This window comes from Hesperophylax consimilis, chromosome 31 (assembly GCF_061612785.1).
Source record: "Hesperophylax consimilis isolate HC1 chromosome 31, BYU_Hcon_1.0, whole genome shotgun sequence".
In the NCBI taxonomy this organism is placed as follows: Eukaryota; Metazoa; Arthropoda; class Insecta; order Trichoptera; family Limnephilidae; genus Hesperophylax; species Hesperophylax consimilis.
Window position 1 is genome coordinate 12,294,290 of NC_142866.1, and position 23,507 is coordinate 12,317,796.

At 34.1% G+C, this 23,507-nt stretch overlaps 1 protein-coding gene across 1 annotated transcript in view; it reads right to left on the reverse strand.

Annotated features, from left to right (window-relative positions):
* The window catches only part of LOC149409468 (discoidin domain-containing receptor 2-like), a 628,632-nt gene that overhangs the window by 81,741 nt on the left and 523,384 nt on the right, over positions 1-23,507 (reverse strand). The window contains 1 exon segment of the mRNA XM_089649799.1: positions 17,563-17,794. Coding sequence (XP_089505925.1) covers positions 17,563-17,794 — 232 coding nt within the window.

The following is a 23,507-nucleotide window of genomic DNA, read 5'->3' on the forward strand; positions in this document are numbered from 1 at the left end:
AATTTATATAAATGAAGCTAGGCCTTCAATGTCCCCGCATACGGTGTTATGAAGCGGTATGCAAGCGCTTACAAGTACTAAACTAAGGACAACACAGAAAAAATAAACAACAAAACAATCAAGTTCAAGTGTCAGGCAGATAGTTGGTGGAGGGGACCCACACTCCAGTACCTGTAAACACATAAAATTAAAGTAAACAATAGAGTGACGGGGGAGTTTCGCCGAACCACGACTGGCAGTCCTGTTGAGAAATTGGTGGTGGTTGGGGCGACTGGTGCAGGTCAGGACTTCCACACCCCTTAGCCGACCACCCGGTGGTGCCCTGAAGATAAGTATTGGAAAAAGAGGGATAAAACCCTAAAGAACCTAGGGGAAAGAAGCGTCAGGAGGTCGGAGGCAGGGTGGAGGTTACCCCAGCGTTACTATGAAATCTTGGAAACCCTCATCCAACGGATATGCATACTATCTGAAAACGGTTGGTAAACGAACGTATAGGATGCTTAAGGCTGGCCGCATACATACGTTTTCCGTATTCGATTTACGAATTCGTTTTCCGTATTCGGAATTCCGTGAGACTAGCGCAAACGTTCGTTTTTCTTCATTCAGAATGTATAAACGTCAGAACCAGTGTTGCCAACAAGGGCGATATGTCGCCATTTAGGCTACTCAGAGCGAGAATCGGTGCCGAAAAAATCCAAAAGGCGACTGGTCGCCAATTAAGCTACTTCAAAAACATCAATTTTAAATTCTCTAGCCACCCCCCCCCCACGAATTTTTTTTTATTTTCACGTAAAAACATCAATTTTAAACATGTCCCACCTAACAGCAAATTCGGCTACTTTACGCTACCTTATGTATGAGAAACGGCGATATTAGGTCAAGATCCGTTGGCAACACTGAATTACGAATGGAAATTTCCGTACGTTTGCGTCGGCACAAACAAACTGTATGCAATAGCTGCGTTCCACATGACGTCATTAGGTTTTTTCCATTCGTTTTCTCCGAACGCGCCGGCTGGCATTCGGAACGTGCGTAAGGAATTTGTTCCGTTCGGAACTAAAACGAACGTGTGCGGCAGTTAATGTATTTTCTACTGATTCCGTGCATTTGGATGTCCGAATACGGAAAACGAATTCGGAAATCGAATACGAAAAACGTATGTATGCGGCCAGCCTAATAATGTTGGCAGAATCGTAGAAAACAAATAACGGTGCCTGAAGTGTTAATCAAAATTTAATGAATCCTTCAGCCGGGAATTTAATAAACTTACTTGGAATTGAGCGTAGACACCACTTGAACCCGAATACTTTACGGTCAGATTTCATTAGCAAAGTACTATCTGGGATGCGTATAAAGCAGACAGAAATATCCGTAATAAAATATATTTATTTTCCTCCTCTCTCCGAATCTCAGCGCGTTTGGGTAAATATATTATTATCTATGACTCGTTGAACATGGTACTGGGGGATTAGAAAGATTTTCGCTCTTTCACATGGATATTAAACAATCTACAATATTATTTGTACTAGCGGCAGATCCGTTAAACATTATGGGATATAAAATTTAAAAAAGTTAAATAACAATAAAAATATTGTCACGGCCAAGAATTGAATATGACAACCTAGAAGGTTAATACAACCCTGACGAAGCTTATATTGTAAAGAAAATGAAAAATAATACAGACTCTACATGAAACAATTTTCAGCGCTGTCTGATTATTTAAGTTGTGAAAATTCCAGATAGTATTATTTAGTCACGAATTGTATACATTAGATCTCATATGAAGCATTAGTTAAAGTTAACTAATTGCTAGTTCTTTTGATTAATTCGTGGAATCCTTATAATGATAGCTATTGTTTTACTAAAAAAACAAAATTTATTTGATTTTAATGTTTTCCACATGTCAGATAGCGCGTTAGTTCTAGTCACTTACGATGATCCGTATTTTCCTCATAAAGTAAGAAGAACCGCCGTGTAGGTATCATAAACTCTAAGTGCCAAAACAGCCTGATCTTGTTTTATAGAAAAGTTGTATCGCTCTATAAAGCGTCTAGTGTCGGCGTTGGCACGTCCTGTACAACGGTTTAATGCGGACTGGCCAAGTAGTGCTAGGATAACAATGTTACGCTCGTCGGTCTGGGCTTCATAAATTATTCATAGGGAATGAAAGTTGTTACTCGGAACATAATATTTCGTCCGGAAAAATTATTATTACACCCGACCGATGTGACGCGACGCGACGGGGCGACGGAAGTCCCCTTTGCGCTTGCCGTTTTTTTCATGCGTTTTGCCAGTGTTTTGCCAATGTCGATGTCGGTTCGATTTGCAGTGTTTTTAGCCAATGTCTCATTTCAATAAGCAGTACTTTTGCCAGAAATTTGGTTTGTCAGTGTTTTGTTCAATGTCATTATCAGTTCTTTTAACAGTGCTTTTGCCAGTGTTTTGGCTAATGTAGTTTTCAGCTCCTTTGTCAGCATTGTCGTTTGTCAATGTATGTGCGATTGTCGTTGCTAGTTCTATATGGAAGGCTTTTGCCAGAGTTGTAGTTTTCAGTTATATTATATGCTTCAAACAGTGGGTTGTAGTTTCCAGTACTCATGTAAAAGAATAAAACGAACGTCGCTTGTTAAACGTTGAGATTCTAAGCCTAAATGTAAGAGAACTAAAATGTTACAATTTTAAGGAAGCGGTGTTAAATCCGTAGGCAGATAAAATGGAAAATAAAAAAAACAAATGCGTAGTATTTAAATTACTTTATATAAAATATAGTGAGTGAATAAAATAAAATATCCTGTGGTATGTGTTCAAAACCTAGCTAAGGACGGTAGAGTCCATTTTAAAATAAGATGTGTTCTGATACTTTTTTCAGAATACTATGGGTGCTCTATATTGGCACAAAGCAAAAAAGGAAGAAATTTTTTGGGAAGGCATTATTTTATTGTTTAACATCCGCAAGGTCTACGTAAGTACATATTTATGAAAACTAAATTTCATGCGTTAAAATTTTATATGTTGGACTATTCAAATAGCTTGGGTGCCTAGTAAACATAAGATGTCCCGGAAGGGTGATTTGATGTGTTTACATGCAGAAAAGAGGGACGATATTTGAGGGATGGATTCGTTGTGTTTCCATAAATCACATTCGGAGAATGCCGCCAGTAACTAGTACAGAAATGAATTCAATGTAGCGTGATACGAAATATTAACGAGTGAAATGAATGCGAATTTTTTGGACTACTGCCAGAATAAAAGATTTGTATCTACTAAAATAATGGAATTCAATGATGATTTAACAATTTCAACTAGCCTAAAGCCTGTTCAAATTTAAAATATTCAATACTACAATAGTAACATGAGGAAAATTGTATTACTTCTTGGTTGGGTGGATAGTGAAGGTATACAAATAAATGTAAAAAGACTTCACCTAAAGTCACAGGAGACCAAAATGTTATCTGCATTTTTTACTCCAAATAATGTCAGGAATAACTGGTTAAAGTAAGTCAAGTACATCCTTTAACACCCTGTATACATTATATTATATTGCTAACAATGAATGAGTAGTAAGATAGAAGATCCTTGATGTCTAATCACTATGATTTCTACGACATTGGAGTCCTAAATAAGTAAGGCATTTGTGGAACGAAAGTTCAAAAAAGTGTTCCAGGCAAAACCTTCGTTTAGATATTTCTGTCGCAAATAAAAAAAAATCTTTTTAGGTATCAAAATACAAAACCAAAAATCTACCTTCAACAAAAACTGAAGAAAATTCGTGGTTACATTGAGTAGCTAAATACTACAAAACACTTTACCTAGTAGAATGATGTCTACCGTACTCGTACGTAAAATTATTGTAATAAGAAGAAACGTTACGTTTAAGTAAAATACCTTCCGAAAAGTAATTTTAATAAAAATATTTTGTTTGACACCACTTTATTTGAATATAAAACTAGCATGTTTCGGTTCGTCCTGAACCTTATCAGGGTTATGTATTATTTATAAACGAAATATAACTACGTAGATAAAAAAAATAGTAATAACGCATATAGTTAGGCAGTATTCGGTGTGTACTCTAAACACACAACTCTACGAAGCGAGAGAATTAATCCATTTAGATTTAATCTAAATATTGAACGTTCAATGTTGTCCCCGGAAAATGATAATTATGATTTAGGTTATATTTAAATATTCAACAACGATAAAATATGAACTTGAAAACAAATAACGCTGGTCTTTTAGTGTCTTTTGTCCTGGTTTAACTCGGCCGTTTTACATTTCTTCTGTTTATACATTTGTTTGGTACATTTCGTTCCGTTTCAAGATAATGGCCGATTTAATGGTAAATAAAAGATTATTTTTTAAATTGTAAAATCGTCATGTTTATTTGGACTTTCGTGAATTTTTTTTTCAATATTATAAGTATTTAAAATAAGTGTGGTTTATTAAATAAGTGAAAATGAGTTTTTGACGTGAGATCTACTGATCACAAAGCTATTAGATTCAATGGATTTATTAATAACCCTCCCAGATTTATAAACGTAGTAAAAAAGACATTGAAAATTGTTAATAATTCATAGAGGTGGTTCTTCTAAGGTTGATTATGTTCCAACTATCAGATAAAATACATAATAATTACTTCGTAGATGGATAATACAATTGTAAAGTTACCGCCAAACAAATAAAGGGCGATTCGTGAACATTAGTAAAAGTAATAAGAATATTACAATCACGCTCAAGATCCAATCGGATAAATATTATTACAGACTCTCAGAGGTCGCCAGTCTTGGCAACGCTAAATAAGTTTCTCAATAAGTGTGATCTATAACGATTTGAAAGAAATCTGATGTCGTCCGTTTGCATTAGGCTAATGGACCGATACTGACCTACAAAATTGATTATCTGTTCAAGAAAATCCGCTGCGCCAATTTGTTGTTAATTGGCAGCTAATTTATTTAGATTATCTTCAAATTATTTGTAAAACGGTTAAAAACTGGATTACAGGCCTTTAACGAATTAATTAACAGGTTTCCTAATAAACTTAAAACTGAAAACTTAACTTTAACTGTAAAACACGATTGTCTTATCACGACGTCCGAACAAGTGTTCATAAAAATTGAAATATTTTCGAATTTCGTCATTATATAATATCAGGACAAACGCAGGTGCCTGAACTCGGGTTCCGATATATTAGGAATGTACTAAAAGTTTATTTAAAAACGGCCTGCAATTCCAGATTTTATTAAATCAGCAATACTTATTTTTCTTCGTGTAACGTCCGCTCTCTGAAGCTCTCAAAAATCTCTATTGGTATAAACCTAACTGCTAGCTCACCTCTCTTCTGAATTAGAGGGGCGAACCTATATACTAGAGACATCTCTTGGAGAACTCTATAAACTTTATGACACACATCCATCTATGATACGTAACTGGAACTATCATAATATCAATATTTAATAATATTTTTTATTCCAGAATGTAGGGAGGTTAGTGCAATCTCACACATCCCATATAGATAAACACATTGATTGCACTATATACATATATATATATATATATATATATATATGATTATTTTCTTATTTTCTTATATATATATATAAGAAAATAAGAAAATAAAAAAATAAAAATATATATATATATTATTTTATTTAAGTTCTAATCCAGCAGGACTGGGAGGATAGTGCAATCCCAGTCTGCCATATTACATGAAATGCAGTAAAACAGGGAAAAAATAAAATAAGTTAAACAAAAAAAATGAAAATATATTTTTTTTTTGGAAAGTTTGAAAATTCATAAACATAAACAGTAATAATGTGAATAAAGCCATTTTTAAGGAATCAAGAGGATATAAAACAACTATTACGTGTTTGGTCAATTTCAGCAATAATAAAGAAAATTTGTGGAAAAGAATCACCATTCGATATGTTCAATTTTATAATTATTTTATTTAACTAGTTGCATTGATGCCAAGAAATGTAAAAAATAAACATGTAACGTTTAACACCCCTGGCAATATAGTCGAGTTAATAGTTTGTTGGCCAGTATTTGGATCATGTGGGTACAGAATATAATGTATGCTTGTGATTATTTTCTTATTAAATACGAGCGGGTCTCGAACACGACGGCCGCGGCGTACTGGCCGATATCAAACGGACCGACGATAATAATATGCACTTGAGATTGTATTCAACGAATTGCTTCTCCCAAGAGGGCGAGTCCCGCTCTTAAATAAACACCACAACACTTGGAATCAGAGCAGATGCCTGTGTTATAGATTCCTAAAACCATTATCTAACATCTAAAATGATAATATTATGACATGGCTAAGCGATGGGTGTGGTTTTATTTTGAGTGATTATTGTGAAGAAACTTTGGACATTTATAAAAATTTGATATGATAAATTCATGAAACAACATTCGCCATTTTGCACAAAATTTGCCCATCATAGAGATTTTCTCCTTTATTGATAGATTTAACGTTAATTCTCGAGCGTCCCAGATATCTTCTACCATTCAAATCTCTCTATAAACTCTCATATCGATTTGTTTGACATTGGCTATACTAGGGCCAATGTTTTCTTTGGGGATGCTGTGTGGAGGATTTTTTAAGGGAGTAACGAGAGGAAGATGCGATATGTAGGGTTGGTAAGAATTTGGGGGTCCAAACTGTCCAGGAGTGACAGACGTTTGAATCCATCCCTCAAGGCGATAGGTCGAGAGATTCCTGCCGGAGAGGTAAAATGATCTCCCTCGACCTTTCTCTCCATATCTGGCCCGCCACACAGTAGGTGGGGAGACGCATCCACTGCCAAGACCCAGAAAATCCATGATCTTGGACACCCTTCGTAGGCCACCAAACGTAACGAACCACTTGGGGCGAATTAATGGTTCCCGGGCGACAGTACCCATACCCGTTTTTTCTTTATTCATAAAATATATTTGAATACAGTTTTTTACATGGTTTTCGACTACCACACTAGACACATGTCCGTATTATCCTGATCCTATTTTCTATTGTACTCTTCAAAAACATATATTTCCAATACAAAAATGTAACACCTCATTTGCACAACATCATTACACATTTCTAGGCAAAAAATACTTTAATAACCTACCTGATAATATCAGAAAAATTGAAGACGACAAAACCCTACTCAAAGCGATTAAAGAACATTTCAATGTAAAAAATCAAAATAACGAAATTCGTCAATTAAATAATGTAACGTTGTAAATCGTTAAATTGTACATTGTTGATATACATTTATATTTTTAATATTCTTAACTCCTTAAATTATTGATAAGAATACTTACATAAATAATGTTCATCTCGATACTCAGCATCTCTTTTAAACACAAGCGTCTGCTTCCACAAAAGAGAAACATCAAAAAATTCAAAAAAAAAAATTGTGAAAACTAATTTTTATATATCATTTTTGTTAACAAATATTATTATACATTATAAACTGTTTAATTATTACATAGTAAAAAAAATAAAAAAAAATATGTTCAAACCATCTAAATGCATTTTAAATTGTGTTACACATAATTAAAACTTCCATATTCCCCATGTAGAATTGAGCTGTGTTAATATTATTAATCTTTCAAACTATTCAGCGGTAAGCCACGTCGTAGACATTTCAGCGCAAAACTACAATATACACACAGACTGATCAACGTTTGCGTGTCTCTCAAGTGTACAGCACAGTATAAAGTACTCGTACAACCATAGGCAGTAGAGGAGTACAGGAGCAGAGTCAGTAGAGGAAGCGGCGCATGGCAGTGAGAAGTCGCCATTTTACTTCAACGAGTGTCACATTAATAACACCGTGGCCAATGTAATCCGCTGCCATTATTGTAATATAATATTAATGCCCAGCCCGAGAGACTGTCCCATTCAGTGCCAATGCATCCAACGGCCTGCACATGAATGAATAAATTAACATTGAGCTTGAAACTGCCGAGGGCGGAAAATAGAAGTGTGCTTTCTTTTCTAAATTGTCTGCGCTCGGTGTGGTGTCCTGTATGCGTGCGATAGTCAGAGATTTCGGGTCGAAACGGGGAAGAAAATAAATTAATAGGTATTGCAAGTTGTTACTTTTAATTCTAGGTAGCTGAAGGATAGTGGAAAAGTTAAGGAATTATTATCTTCGTCTGATTTGAAGAGTGCTTGATTTAGCAGGTACCTAAGTTCAAGTGCATGAATTGTCTGCACGTTTCTAAAAAAACGTCCTAAAAAACAACTTTTGTATCATTCGTGTAGTGAAAATTGGGTCTTTATTGTAATTTCATTAAACTAGGATATTTATTTCTAACTAATTGAAATCTATTTGGATTTCTATAATGGTTTCTTTAAAGAATGAATGAATGAATGAATAAAATGAAAATGGAAGTGGAAATTAACCCGCTTCCCGAAATCTGATCGAGTTGAAACTTGGCAAATAGACTAGTTGTCGATGACAATGGATTGGCAAAATTGGATGACTCTATAAAAATTCACCGCAGTTAATATTCGAAATAAATCTCGGTTCCATCAAATTGGAAAGCGCGATTCACTCTTTTAAGTCAGTCTCTACGGATGAAGTTTCAATTCTCAGTCAGACCAATTTTATTTTATTTTAAATTGACTACAAGCTGACCCAAGAAATGGCGCAATAAGGTTGAACATTTAAAATAGATGTATTATAGCGAAAAATCATTATTTTGTACAGGCTGGTTATTAAAACTATCACACTAAACTCCTGCGTATAAATGTTCGCTTTACTCTATTACCTAATAACACCACTAAACTGTATCTCCAATGGATCTACTAAACTGCATCTAGTATAAAGTTTAAAGGACTGAATTGAATACATAAATAACCACGGAAAAAATAAAGTAACAGAGTAGAATACAATAAAATTGTATTTGTGAAACTTCTTGTCTTTAGAATATTTAAACAGTGCATTTTAAAAGCAAAAACTACTACTAACAATTATCGCTTTTATATCATTGTCAATCGTTTATCTGGCGTGTAGTTGAGAAGGTGATAGTTTAAAACTTTTCCATCGAAGCCATTGAATATTTTATCGTTTTAATATTTTAGTTCCCACTTTTCCAATGGCCGGGTTGGGGAGATGGGAGGGGAGGGGGAATGGCCAAGTGTTTATGATTTATAGTTCGCAGGCCGGCCGCTGGATGGCGCTGCCAGTCGGGATGTGCGGGGTCCCGCAATGCCAGCTCGTGACCAAAACAATTCTGCTGTCACTGGAACTGTTGTTATTGTTGTACTAGAAACAGAAGAGGTAAACCGATAGACGGGGTTTGTGGGCGTGTCCATGTGCCCTAAGTAAACTATTTTTCCTTAATTCTGATGAAATCGACGGAACATTTTCAAACATGAATTCTTTTTTGAACAGAATATAATCAATCCCTTAATTCTTCTTTCGAATCCGCATAGTTCACCCTTCTGGAGATTCAGTGGTACCAGACGTCATTATAATTTATACGGTAAACTATGCAGAAAAAATATGGTTTTTCCTTAAAGTAGGTCCTGCGGATAGCTCGCCTAGGTCCAGGTTTTCTTAACCGTCCTCTTTCCTATTTATATATTTTTGTCTATTCGGATCTGGTCACCAAATGCGGATAAAGCCACTCAAATCGACTTAATTTAATTTCGATTCTAAACAGTTTCGATCAGAACATGAACAATTCATAAAATCTCAAAGTAAATATTCAAGTTCTGTGAAATTTCTATGCAAGTTCTGTTATAATTGAAGTACCGTGAAACAACTGGCCTATAGTGGAATAGCAAGAGGACTTGAATAAAACTTTCACAGAACTGAAATATTAACGTCGAGATTTGAAGAATTGTTCAAGTTCTGTGAGACAATTGGTAATTTTTTTAATGTTTATGTGAGTACCGCACAAGAGTCCCAACTGCTTCTTATACCGTCTGGAGCCAGTGAGACCAAGGCATACCCAATTGGAGTATATTGTGAGGTTGAAGGTAGAGGAAATGGGCAGGAGATGGCGAAAAAGAAGGGGAAATACTTGACTATTCTGATCTGATCATTAAACACAGCTAAAGCCAGTTAAAATAACGTTTTTATTGAGCATAGAAGTCATTCACCCGGTCAATAATGAAGATATATACCACTCGATTTTCGTGTAAGAAAAGCGACCTTATTGATGTAGGTGTTGACAGAGGATTGAACCCGACGTATTTGTCATATCGGCTAACTAACCTACTAACCGGTCGTATAATCCATTGAACCCATTCAAAATTGCATTGAATCGTTCTGCGATGCATTTGCAATGGTACACGAATAAACACCGCCATGCACCCGCTGCATTTCTTGCCGCCGGAATTAGTTTCGTCAAATACCACAGCAGACTAATATTGCATATCGCGTCTCAACTTTTCCATGATATTAATTTTACGTCCAACTTGATCTCAAAGCAAACACGTCTGAATAAAAGGCATTCAATCAGAACATGGCTTCTAGAAGAAGTGAGCCTTTTCCATGCATTTTTAAATGGCTTATTTATAAAAAAATATTTAACAAAAAAGCCTTTTCTACTGAGATGTCCGAAACCCGTATTTTTTAAATTTGTACTTCATATTTGTACCTGCAACTGCACGAATCCCCGATTCGGGGTATGTTGACCCGCCAGTGACTGAACATCGCGTTTGGGTCTCATCGAGGCGTCGTGAGTTCAATTCCTCGGCTGGATGAGTCCTCCATCACGACACAAGCAACATTTTCAGCTTAGTATGGTGGTGGTAGGAGATTTAAAAATATTGTGAAGCTAAGGATAATAGGGAGAGTAAGTTAATGGGGATGAGGATGGTGAGAAAGTACTTGGCTATTTAGATATGGCAATTATTTCAAGCAACGTTTCAACTTTGAATGGAGACGGTCAGCAGGGCGACACTTATCTATTTATACGATCACAAATTACAGCTCTGTTCAAACGTCTACAAGATACCATACAGTAGAACAGATGATCTAGCACAGCTTAGTATGACAACGAGAATGGTGCTACTGAATGAAATACTTTATAAAGTAAATGTTATGTTGTTATATTCGTTAGTTTGCTTGACCAAGAGACCGATTATGAATCTCATCAACATACTAATACATTATATTAAACAAAACAGTATATTTAACAATTATTCGTATATAATTATATACACAAATTTCGACTACCATAATACGACACGTGCTTAGTTTGGTAGTCGAAAGGTAAGTGAAAAACTATGAACAATAACTTAAATTATGAATAAAAAAATTAACAATTCCGATTTACGAAAATGTCTTTATTTTAAAGGAATGAAAAAAGAGTTTTTTTTAATTTTTAATTTTTTTTATTTTGGTACAATATTTTTTTACATTTCATAGTAATGTTGGCCTCACTGGGTGGTTTACCCGTGCTGAGGCCTTGTTTCTGTTTCTAAAATAGGTTAACAAAATTTAAAATATATTAAATGCATTAGATATCATTCCTGAACCGAAATACTAAATAAAAATCATCATGCATGTGGCTCATCACTTCAAAATGAATTTCAAGATGGCGTCCAGCTTTATGCGGTTAGTTATGATAAACAGACAGGGAGTAAATCGCTGGCACTCTCTTTGAGTTGAATATTTTTGGCAAAACAAAACATGAATCTCGCGAGGTTGTGTTAATACGCACATTCATTCATGCATCTCGTTTTATGATTCGTTTTTTCGACAAATTGATTGAAGATATTCATTTCAGATCGTGTGTGAACATCTCTGAGTCAATATGGCTGTGTTTTATTTGGCTTGGAATGCTTGTCTTGTAGAATTGCATTGTGCATTCATGTTGTGAAAATACTTTTCATGCAACGTTTTTTTATCGAATTAATGGTTTTGTGGAGGTACGAAAAAAGCAACCACATGATGAAAACATAAACCAAATTGTGTTATCGATTTTATAGTTAAGTTTAATTAACAGTAACATAATAATACACAGCTGTTTATTTAAAATCGTGTTTAAAGGGCGCTTCGCAACAAAATATGTATAAAAGGTTGGTTGTGGGTTTGTAAGAATAATTATTACGCCATAGATATTTAGTCGATACAAATTTTCTTTTATCCGAACGTTTATTAAATTTTTACCCTCAATTTGAGGTAAAAATGAAACCTATAATAGCCAGGGTAATATTTTTAATACCTACACGAGGTAAAAACTATGAGGCGCAATAAAAAGAACGAGTAGAGTTAACTTTAATAAATTTAATGATTCACTTTTAATTATCTGTAGTCAATTTTAAAATGCCAGTTGAATTTGGAGAGCCGACGACACAGTGATCGAACGAGAGATCTAACGCAATCGGATTTAAAAATATATATATTGCCTGCTAGGTTAATTGGAGAATTGCACTAGATCATATTATTCAAAATAAAATAAATGGACATATCGTATAAAAATCATAAGCAAATTAATGTTTGGATGGGTCCATCTGTATGTACCCATCATCTCAGGGGCTTAGGAGTTTGGAAGACAATTTCGATTAACCCACGAATTTTCCTTTCTCATACTCGCGAAACCTTGTGTAATGTTCAGATACATTTTTTGTTTTTTATTTTTTTTATTTTCACGAATGCAAATATAAAATCCTCCCCCGGCCGTGTAATTGAAAAATGATTTGTGCCAAGTTAATCCGGTGTACGGACCGGTATCGTGTCGCGGACGCGTGCAAACAAATTGATGCATCGGGAAACAATGGCGGGCTACTGGGACTACTGCGGCTGCATATGGTACTGCTAATAAAATTTCAATTATGGATTATTAATAGCCGCAAACAATTTGCGTTTGCGGAGCGATTGCTTTTCGAATTTTGATTTGGACGACTGCGACGCCCGCGGGAGTGCGCCAATTTCACCAATTAAAAACACAGAATATGCCCCTCTGTTATTGCAAATGTAAAGAATTCTGTTTGAAAAGAAATACGTTTAAATCAAAACAAAAATAATTGTATTTTTGTATCAATGACATATTGAAAAAAATTTAAACATTTTTCAACTTTTTTTACTTCAGGCGGTTACCGGTTTCAGTGTATCATGGCCATCCCAATTCATGAAATTGAGTGCTTGTAGTTCTGTGCAGACCTCGCATCCAACAAGTACGTATGTATCTAATTTTATCTCATTTAATAAATTCGAAATTCAAAGAATAATATTAAATATTGTAAGACAAAAATAATATTTTTATTTAATACTATACCCTCTGTTTTATCCAGACCGAAACTTTATCTTTGATTGTAATGTATAATATAGAGCAAAGTCTAGTTTCTTCAAAATGAGTCAGTTTAAATCCTAAGGAGGTATTTCCCAGCAGACTCCGGTAAACTAGACTTCAGTAAGTGCTACTTCCGACTGGACCACTGCAATAGTTTATATGCCGGTCTGCCTAATGTACATCTGAACAGTCTGCTAGCGGCATCCATTGCAGCTACCTAACTTATACACCAGAAATTGTCAAATTACCTCTGTTCGAAGTGGTAACCTACCTGTACTCTGGCTGCGCAACAAGGAACGTAGTTTGAGGTTTTGACAAAATTGTGAAGAAATTAATATGAAGTTAACTGTAAACTGTTTTATTTTAAAATTCCTTATAATGTTTAATTATTTTTATATTTCTTTGTCATTTATAAATATATTGTGTAGGTACAAATACTAAATCAACAACAAAACTTAATGGAATTTTATTTGTCTAGAACATATGAATCATTACTGTTTATGCTACTGGCAGAGGATTAAGCTCGCAACGCATTGATGGAAACCCCACGCTTTAGATCACTTGGCTACTTACAGGTCTCCTATATACCTATCCCGTTGCATGCTAAATGTATAAATGATTGTTTCTTTCCTAAATAAAAATAAAAATAGAAAATATCTCAATCATTACAATAAAAGAATTTCCACGTAAAGGTATTGAAACCAGAGTTGTGTTCTTCTAAGTAACTGTTCACCTCGATCCTTATTTTGCTACCTAATATGTGTGAATTTACAACAATTGTTTACCTAACTACTTAAGTATTGTTAAGTACTAAACTACTTAAATGTCTACTTATTTACTTAACTCCAAGCGTTAAGGTTCGATTATAAGTCACTAGTTACAAATTTTAATTGTAAGTACTGATAATAAATCTTAGCTGTAAGTTCTAGGTTGAATAAATGGAGTTGTAATCGCGCATTCGTTTTTATTTTTGGAATTACTGAATGAGTTAGACCCCAAATTATAAGTTTTACTTACTTAAACGAAAATTTGAAACGGACAAAACAACAGAAAAAGATACACAAAGAAAAATAATCATTATTACTAAAACATTTGATATAGCTACTTAAATTTGAACGGATGATATCATATTTTAAAACAATAAAGTTTTTAGTATTCATACAATCTACACTAGGATGTGCAAAGATTGATTGGATGCAAATTCTTACAACGATTGACTGAAATTGGATTGATTGCCTTTGAATATTTTTTTAACCCAAATTTTCGTATGGAAAAATCGTGATTTTTCGGACAAAAGCCGCACGGAAGAAGCTGATCATTAGGCAACTATTTGGTATTAGAGACCACCCGCATTATGTCATGTGCGCCAGTGAAGCAACAGTGACTCGCATTGAGCTTTTTCCTCAGTAATTACTTCCCGCAGCGGCGGATTCGCCAGGACGGACGGGAGGGACGTGGTCACTGGCCACATGGCCTGGCCCACGCTCCAACTGCCACATGCGATCCACTGTTCATGTCCTACACGGAGAGATAAAACGATTGAATTACGTGTCCGTGTGCCCGAAGTAAACTCAAATCTCCTTACTCCTGTTGAAATTGACCAACTTTTTAGACTTTTCAACCAACAGAACATTATTTTTCTTTGGCCTTTCAATCAATTTCATCTATGGATTAGACGAAAAATCTGACTTCAAATTTTCAAAGATTTCTAGGAATTTTCTGTTCGGTGTGGTCCAATATGTTCACGCGTCCGCGTTCCATGCTCCCAAATGTCGGCTATTTACGCAATGGCCGCGCTCGCCTTCAATCCAGTCGGACTATTTAATTAGGCGCGTTTTAATATGCATTATAAATTTAAATACATAAATAATAGGGAATTAACCCCTTGAATACATTATCACGGTGCTTAGACACCGTGAAAGCAGGCGGATGTCAAAATATAATGCAACTAATGGGCAAAATTCATATTTTCCTTATACATGCGAAATATACACGAACCAATATAATTTTTTTATTTTTTTTTTCAATTTTCGTTGAACAATATCATAATGCCAATATCTGGGACAGCTAATATTAATTGAAAAAAAAATTTACACATTATTTTAACTGCGCAAGAACTGAACCACACGGAGAAAATGAGTATTGCTAATTTATTAAAAATTTCTTCATATTATTGGTAATCCGGTTAAAAAAAACGTTATTGCAGGCCGTTTCCTAATATTTTAGGAAATTTGCATTAAGAATATACAAAGAGTAAATGCGGAAATATTAAGATTTTTATGAACACGTGTTCCAAAATATAGATCGTATTTGACAAAAAATATATTGGGAAATCTATCAAACCATTCGATAAGGGCCTGCAGTCTCGTTTTTAACCGAATTACGAATAATTTAAAGAGATTCTTAATAAATTAGCGATATTCAATATAAGTGTTTTGTCTCCGTCCAGCGACCTCGGTACTATTCGATAGCAGATATTAAAATTCATTATTCTTCAGGGCAAGTGCTCAGGCCACTAACGCAATTGCAACGCCAGAGATTTGACGTCAGAACCATTAAATTGACAGGAAACGTATTAAAACGTGGGACTTTGTCTTAATATCATATTCATAAACAGAATTGTACGAGAACGTTGAATTACGAGTACGTATATACATAGTTAGAAACTGATAAAAGATATTTTTCCTGATTTTAATATCTGTTATTAGAAATAAAAGCTTCCTCCGAAACTATGGGTTTACACTTTTAAATGGTAATTTCTTGATTAGTATCTTAGTGTTCTCATCATAAAACTAACAACAATGAATACATGATGAACCCATCACGTAAAATTTCATATTTTTTCGAAAACCTACACTTTAATAATTGATCGTGTCAAATAACCCTAAAATTAGCAGTTTAATTGGTACGTCAGATGAAATCTAAGTCCCACGATAACAAAAACTATTAAATTATGAACCTTCGACACTTAATATGTTTTAAAACTGTGTTTCATTGTAATGATTTGTTTTGTATATCATATGCGGACAAGATTACACGACAGCTATTAAATACTGTGTTTTTTAAAATCAATTTAATCCTCTTTGAAGAAATTCAATAGCGTACAATAGGTTGTCTAAGCACTTGTAATCAACAAAATAGTGTATCAATAATAGAAGCCAACAAAATGCTATAAATAACTTATGTTTTTACTGGCGCTTGAACTTTATTAAATTGGATAGAGGATTATTTCTGTCACGTTATAACGATTCACGTTTAAATGTTTACCTTAATTTTTATTAAGAAAATGTAATAAATTTAGATCAGATATGACTTGAAAAGAAAACGAAGTTTTTTTATAATAAAGGTGCAGTAGAAATGATAAAGTTAGGGTTTTGATTGATTGAATGATAAGTATCGAATTTGCCAAAAAATCAATTAATCGAATACAAAATTGATTCATTCTCAGTGATCCGAGGGTTCTCTTTCACTAAGTTCATATTTGAACACTGTAGTCTTTCACTCAAAATTAACCGAATATAATAAAGGGTAAAAGGCAGATTTTCCTTGATTAGCGATGCATAAAGCCAATAATTTTTATTTAATCGATGCTTGAGTTAGGTAAGATTCCGTCAGCACCACAGGCAGGTAGGTATATTTTGATCAAATGTTTTTCTCTAAGTTTCAGACAAGCTTTTATGCGCGTCAACTAAAAAACCAATTGCTAATTCATAAGATATAACAATTAACGCACAAAAAAAAAAAAACAGATTCACATTCTCAGAATCATAAGTCACTGTTTGAGTTTTAAAATATGACCACCTAGAATTATTGTAGACTCTATAATAAATAAAAAAAAAACTGCGATTAGAACACGTTATGCCATTGTTAAAAAAAATTAAACCCTTTAAATAAACACAGTGTCAAAACCGTGAAATGAAATAATGTGAAATGTGAAACGTCCTACTAAGAACATTTGTTCTGATTTCGTTTTGTTGAATAATGTGGGAAAGTAAGTTTTCAAAGATACGAACGGAGTACAATTCAAAATTTGTGACTGAACTTCAAAAGATAAAATGAAACAAGCTACTTGCGAAATTTTGCTGCCCGAGTTTGAAGATAGTAATTTCAATTCTATCGCAATTTAACCTCGCAGCGGAAGTAGTGGGGTTGTCATTCGTTTTTTCAAGTATAATCAGGGAGGAATGTTTCGTTTTAAAAAATTAAAATTATTCATCAGTGTAAGTGTCGGTATAAGTATATGTATAAGTGTAAGTATAAGTGTAAGTAAAAGAGTAAGTATAAGTGCAAATGTAAGTGTAATTATAAGGGTCCTACCTCTTCTCCCATCGCATCCCTGTAGCGCACCCACTTGCCCAGGCGCGGGCGCCAGTACTCCAGCAAGTAGGCCTCTGCGAACTCCTGGCCCTGTCCGTTTCCGAACCTCCCCTGCGTGCCCGACGCTGTCAGGAGGTGCACCCGCTTCAGGTCCACCTGCAGCCACTCGCTGCTTTCGGCGGTCACCTGCTGCTTGGGACACCATGCACCACCATGACGCTCGCTGCGCAGCCTGCAATCAAACGATATACATAGGTCAGTGGCTGAGTTGGAAAATTGGAAAAGTACACAACCAACATCTTCGGCTTATAATGAAGGTAGTAGGAGATTTTTATAATTTTTATATTTTAAATGTAATCCAGGAATATGTTTCCACCTTTTAAGTGAATGTTGCATGATGTTAAAGGTTTATTTTATTCTGGAAGTAAGAGTAACTGGTAACTGAAAAATGATTTCCACATTCTCCACAATATATTGGAATGTTCTGTCTCTACCTCCCCAGTTAAAGACAACCATTCATAACTCAAATTAATAAACTCAATAGCAACCTATTAATAATATTACGAGTTTATCAAAAATTATAAACAAGTCAATACATGATAGTATACTTTAAGTGTCCCCATGGTAAAAGAATCTACTTCTCCCCCATACCCTTCAGTCTAACAAAAAAACCCATTTGGTGATGCCATTGTCACCCTGGCTCCAAACGGTTTGGATCCGTTGAGACTCTGGTGCGGTATTTACAAACATATTATAATTTGCACCATTGCTCGACTTCAAAAACACTTGCTGTCAACCGTATAAAGTGTTGTAAAATCATAATATCAGACTGATGATAAACCATAATATAGCTTATATGGATTTTTAATTATTGTGGAGGTGGTTTATGGTTTAGGCTCCAAAATAACTTTATTAACAACTTGGTTATTTACCAGAAAGCTTCAGTTAAAATAATACGGCAGATTCTAGATCCTGGATGATGTTAGGATGTCCATTAAAACGCTAGAGAAAGCACCTGTCGCTGTTCTAGTCAAATATAGCGACAAAGGATGATGTAAAATACAATTTAGTCGAAACTTTTTACTCATGAGTCAAATACATAATAATAAAATAGGATATTTTGTGTGGTGCCATTTTACGGAAAAATCCCTTCAAGGGAGGTGTACAAAGTTTTTATTTTCATTTTGTCATATCTAATATGAGATAATAAGAAAATATGTCGCTAAAACATGATACTATTGCGAGTGCTAAACATCGCAACTAAATTATTAATTTAACGACTGTTAATTGATCTGTCTAAAGCGTCTTTTATAAGAACGCGTAGCTTTAACGGCCTAACCAAGTCTTGAGATTGGCTAGCCCATGAATAAGAGGATTGTATTACAGAATAAGCAGATTATTCATAAACTCTCTGAGTCAGAATGGCTTCCGTTTCGCCAATTCAATTCATCTCAGTTATGGCTGAAATTAATGTGTCTAACTCGTTAGAACGGATCTTTTCAACTTCTTGTAAAAATGTGATGCGCTTCTCTTGGAAAAGGTCTCGCCAAAAAATAAAAGTCGGAACACATTCCTTCGCTGAAAGGAAATACAGAAGAGTTAGTCAAGTGTGTGTTTTATTTCAAGAAAAACACGCGTACTTTAAATGCGCTTTAAGAATCAGTGAGATGCTAATTGGATCTGTCTGGATTTGGGCATGTTTCTCAAAGTTATCAAAACACGTTTATTTTATTTTATAAATTTGGTACAAGTATTCTCATCAATACTCTCAAAGAACGTTAACATGTTGAATGAGTATTAAGAAAAGGTATGAATGTATATGAGTGAGCAGACGCGTGTGTTACAAATTATGTCCCTGAAGTCAAAACAAGTCCGTCGCATCTCGCATCAGTAAAACGAGCCTTTCTCCTATATCCTCAATTCCGCCAAGTAATTCCATTAATAAAGTAAATAAAATTACTTGTCGAATGGGTAACAAGTGTTATTTGTGGAAATCAGACGGCAACTTTAAATACTCCACCAACACGGAAGAGATAATCCCTGGATAATAATAAGTGGATCTATACCACACGGAGAAAAAATAATATTGCTGATTTGTTAAAAATCTGTTAAAATGGGATTGCAGATTGTAATATATTGGAACTCGTGTTCATGCACCTGCGTTTGTTCAGATAATATACAATGACGAAATGCGAAACAATTAGAATTCCGACATCACGACAATACATTCGTGTATTACTGAAAAAATATTAGGAAACGAAGGAATGTATTCGTTAAAGACATGCAATCCCAAGTTTAACTGGATTAGGAATAATTTGAAGAGTTTCTTAATAAATTTACAATATTTTAAATCAGTAAGTTTTCTCCGTGCAAACCTACGGTGACGGAAAGTCGTAGTACTAGCGGGAAACTGGTCTTTGAAACATTCATAAAAAACAAATAAAAGTGAAATGTAACAAAATAATCCAAAAAGGCAAAGCATATGCGTGGGTATTAGGAAAAATAATATAAAATTTCGATGTTTTAAGAATTAAACATAAAATAAAGATAGGAATTCATTTAATAGAGGATTAATGATAAAGCAAGAAATTGTAAAAAAAGATAAGTGAAATAAAAACAAAACATAACATACAGTATGACATTTTCAATGGAAGTTTGAAACAAAAAAAAATGAAAGAATTCTTTAAAAGACTCCTAAACCCCAGAAATGCCAAAGAAATTGATAATCTAATCATATATGTGTCTCCGTGCAATGTGTGAGATTGCACCTACGTCTCCACAATCTGGAATAAAGACCATTATTATGATTATTAAATAAAGTATTTAGATGATGGACAATGTTTATTTATTTCATCAGAAGTAATGAATAACATATTTTTGAGCTTTCTTAGGCGCAAGAACAGGCCCATATCACTGTACTGTGGGTTTATATCTTTAGTATTTATAAATTTAAGCACACTGAAGAAATTATCAAAATGCGAACAAAATACGCATGTGTCGAGCGCGGAGAGGCGAAAACGTTTCTCGTCGCGTTCTTATTTAATTAAATTAATTCCATTTCACTTCCGCCCAAAGAGAAAAAAACCTCTGAGATATAATTCCCGGTGCACATTGGCAACAAGACGAGCTGAGCCTCGTCCTGCGAATCCCCCACACCCGACGGTGGCTGCGGCAGGCCCGGTAGATGGTAGACCCATCCATAAACAATATTAACACGCTGTCCTGCGTATTTGCATTAACTGCCTCGCACTTCGCGTGTTCGCCGTCGCACGAACAGCGGCGCTAAACTCACGTATTTATATGATATTTACAAAGTAACCTCAGTATATTCATATTTAACTGAGATTTCTTAAGGAAATACGTCACTTTTATGAGTAACTGAGGTGTTTAAAAGAAACAATCTATTTTCAAAACTAACTAAAACGTTTATAGGACTCTAAATGTTGAGGAATATACAAGCGAATTATTCTTAACAAAATAACAATTAAATGCTGAGGAATATCCAAGCGGAAAACATTTCTATTCTTAACAAAATAACAATAAAATGCAGAGGAATATCCAAGCGGAAAAAGTGTCTATTCTTAACAAAATAACGATTTCGCCTTTTCCACGAAGGGGTAGGCAGAGAGGACGTACTTAGTGAGGCCCAAATTATCGAATTATATTTGAAAATATACAATGTTATCGAATAAAGAGTAATAAAGAAAATCAAATATATTATTTCTTCGAATTCCCACATTTCTCACAAAATCATGTAGGATTTTACCACACATACACCTCAGGGATCTATGTCTATTCGTAGTGTATCTTACATCACCACAAGAGATGTGCAAAATGGGTACCCAAAACCATTTGAAATGCAAAATGGAAATGGGTAAAAACTTTTCCATTTGAAAATGCAAAATGCAAAATGGTTTTTAGAAAAGCATTTCAAATGCAAAATGCAAAATACCTGTTTTCAAAATGCATTGAAAATGCAAAATGGTTTCTCAGGTCAAACAATTAAAATAATTATAGAATTTTAAAACAATTTTGTCATTTAATAATGGACATTAATGTAAAACAAACACTATACATAATGGTAAATACAAAAACACCACGACTACAGATTATGTAACCACAAAAAATTTGCGCGGGACTAATTTTGCCAACGTAAAAACATAGAAACTGCTATCTAACCTTTAATATTACAGCATCATGGCCACATGTTCAGTATTTGAATCAGTATTTGAATCAGTATTTTTCGTAATGATATCACTCAATTGCCAGGGCTCCTACCAGGGAGCAGCTTGACAAATGTAAATTATCTCTCATAGCGAGGTTGAGGACCGACTGATATTTGGGGCTTATGAAAAAAAGATGAGTGGAGATAGTAGGAAGAATGTTGCAAAAAAAGCATTTTAAATGCAAAATGCAAAATGGTTTTTAGAAAAGCATTTAAAATGCAAAATGGAAAATACCCATTTTGCATTTTGCATTTCCATTTGAAATGGATTTATTTGAAATAAAGCACATCTCTGATCACCACAAACATAGGTAATAGATAATTCACTTGGCAAACGGATTCTAGCAGTGTTCGAATTTAGCGATAAAGTGGTTTTTATTTACTAATTTTAAAAAATTAATCAAAGAAAAAGTTATTAAAGGTCAACAAATCACAAAAAAAATAATAGCCACATTTTTTAAAGTTTTTTCTAACGTGCATAATTTTCTAATTAAAAAATAAATTATTTGGTAATTTACGTTTATACTTTTCATGGCTTAGTTAAAATTTTTATTTTAAATCTACTCCTGCAAAACTGTAGGAAAAGCGTCAACTTATCTTTCGTATATTTTTTGGTATCTTATTGTAAAACTACTCGTAGTAAAGATTAATCGAACTTTACTGATAGCTTCGTTCAATATGAAAATCTGTATTTTTACCAGAGATTACTAACGGATACAAAATTTTATGTGTGATTTCCAAAGAAAACTGAATATTCCAATAATTAATTTGTATAAAAAAAATTGAAACTCAGAAAATCTTTGTTTAACTGAGATTTCTAAAGTAACCCCAGTATTGTCATTTAAAAAAATACATTTAAACAATTTTCGGTATTTTCACGTCTAACTGAGTTTTTACTAAAGAAAATTGAATACCAAAATGTTTAGCAGAGATTTCTAAAGCAAAATGAGTAATCTATTATTATTCATCACTGATGTTTAAAACTAACGCAGTTTTATTAAATTATGTTATTAAAACAATATTAACGAAAATGTGTAATTTAGTTATTCAAAGAAAAACGGATGCTGTCTATTCTCATACCCAACTCCAAATGTATTGAGAATATTGTAAAGGTGTACGGCTACTACGAAGCCAAGTTTAATTGCCAATCGGTGCAGAAACTTTAGGTTTACACAAACTTCCCTGGAATAAGCTTTTCTATCGATAAACTTTACTTTCATCCAATATCCCCTTTTTAGCGAAAATAGAAAAGATTCAGAGAAATTTAAAATAGTGATACGAAAGGTTTAAAAACTTCATTAAAGGTGACGACTGATTCCTACACGAGTTCTAAAACAACACTCAATAGTTTGAAATGTTTCAGGTTTAGATGTGAAAGCTTTAGTTTTGCTATCATTTCGGTTGAAAGCTTTTCGTGTCAAAATCCAACTCAGGAAGCGGGGTTTAGAATTTATCAAACAAAACCTTCAATTCACATATGCACACTGTAATAAATAGCAAAAACTCTAATTGAAAGTGACTATTGTGATGTTACAATTTTAAACCTTTGCATAAAATCTTCTGGTTGCATCGATAAACTAATAGTCACTTACAAAATGAAGACAAGTTACTTGCTAACACGATGCGAAAGATTTCAGCTGGTTGGCTAGCTCTGCCTGTTTTTAGTCATTCCGATATGAATATTAAATAAGGAATATCTGTTAATATATTCCCTTGGCTC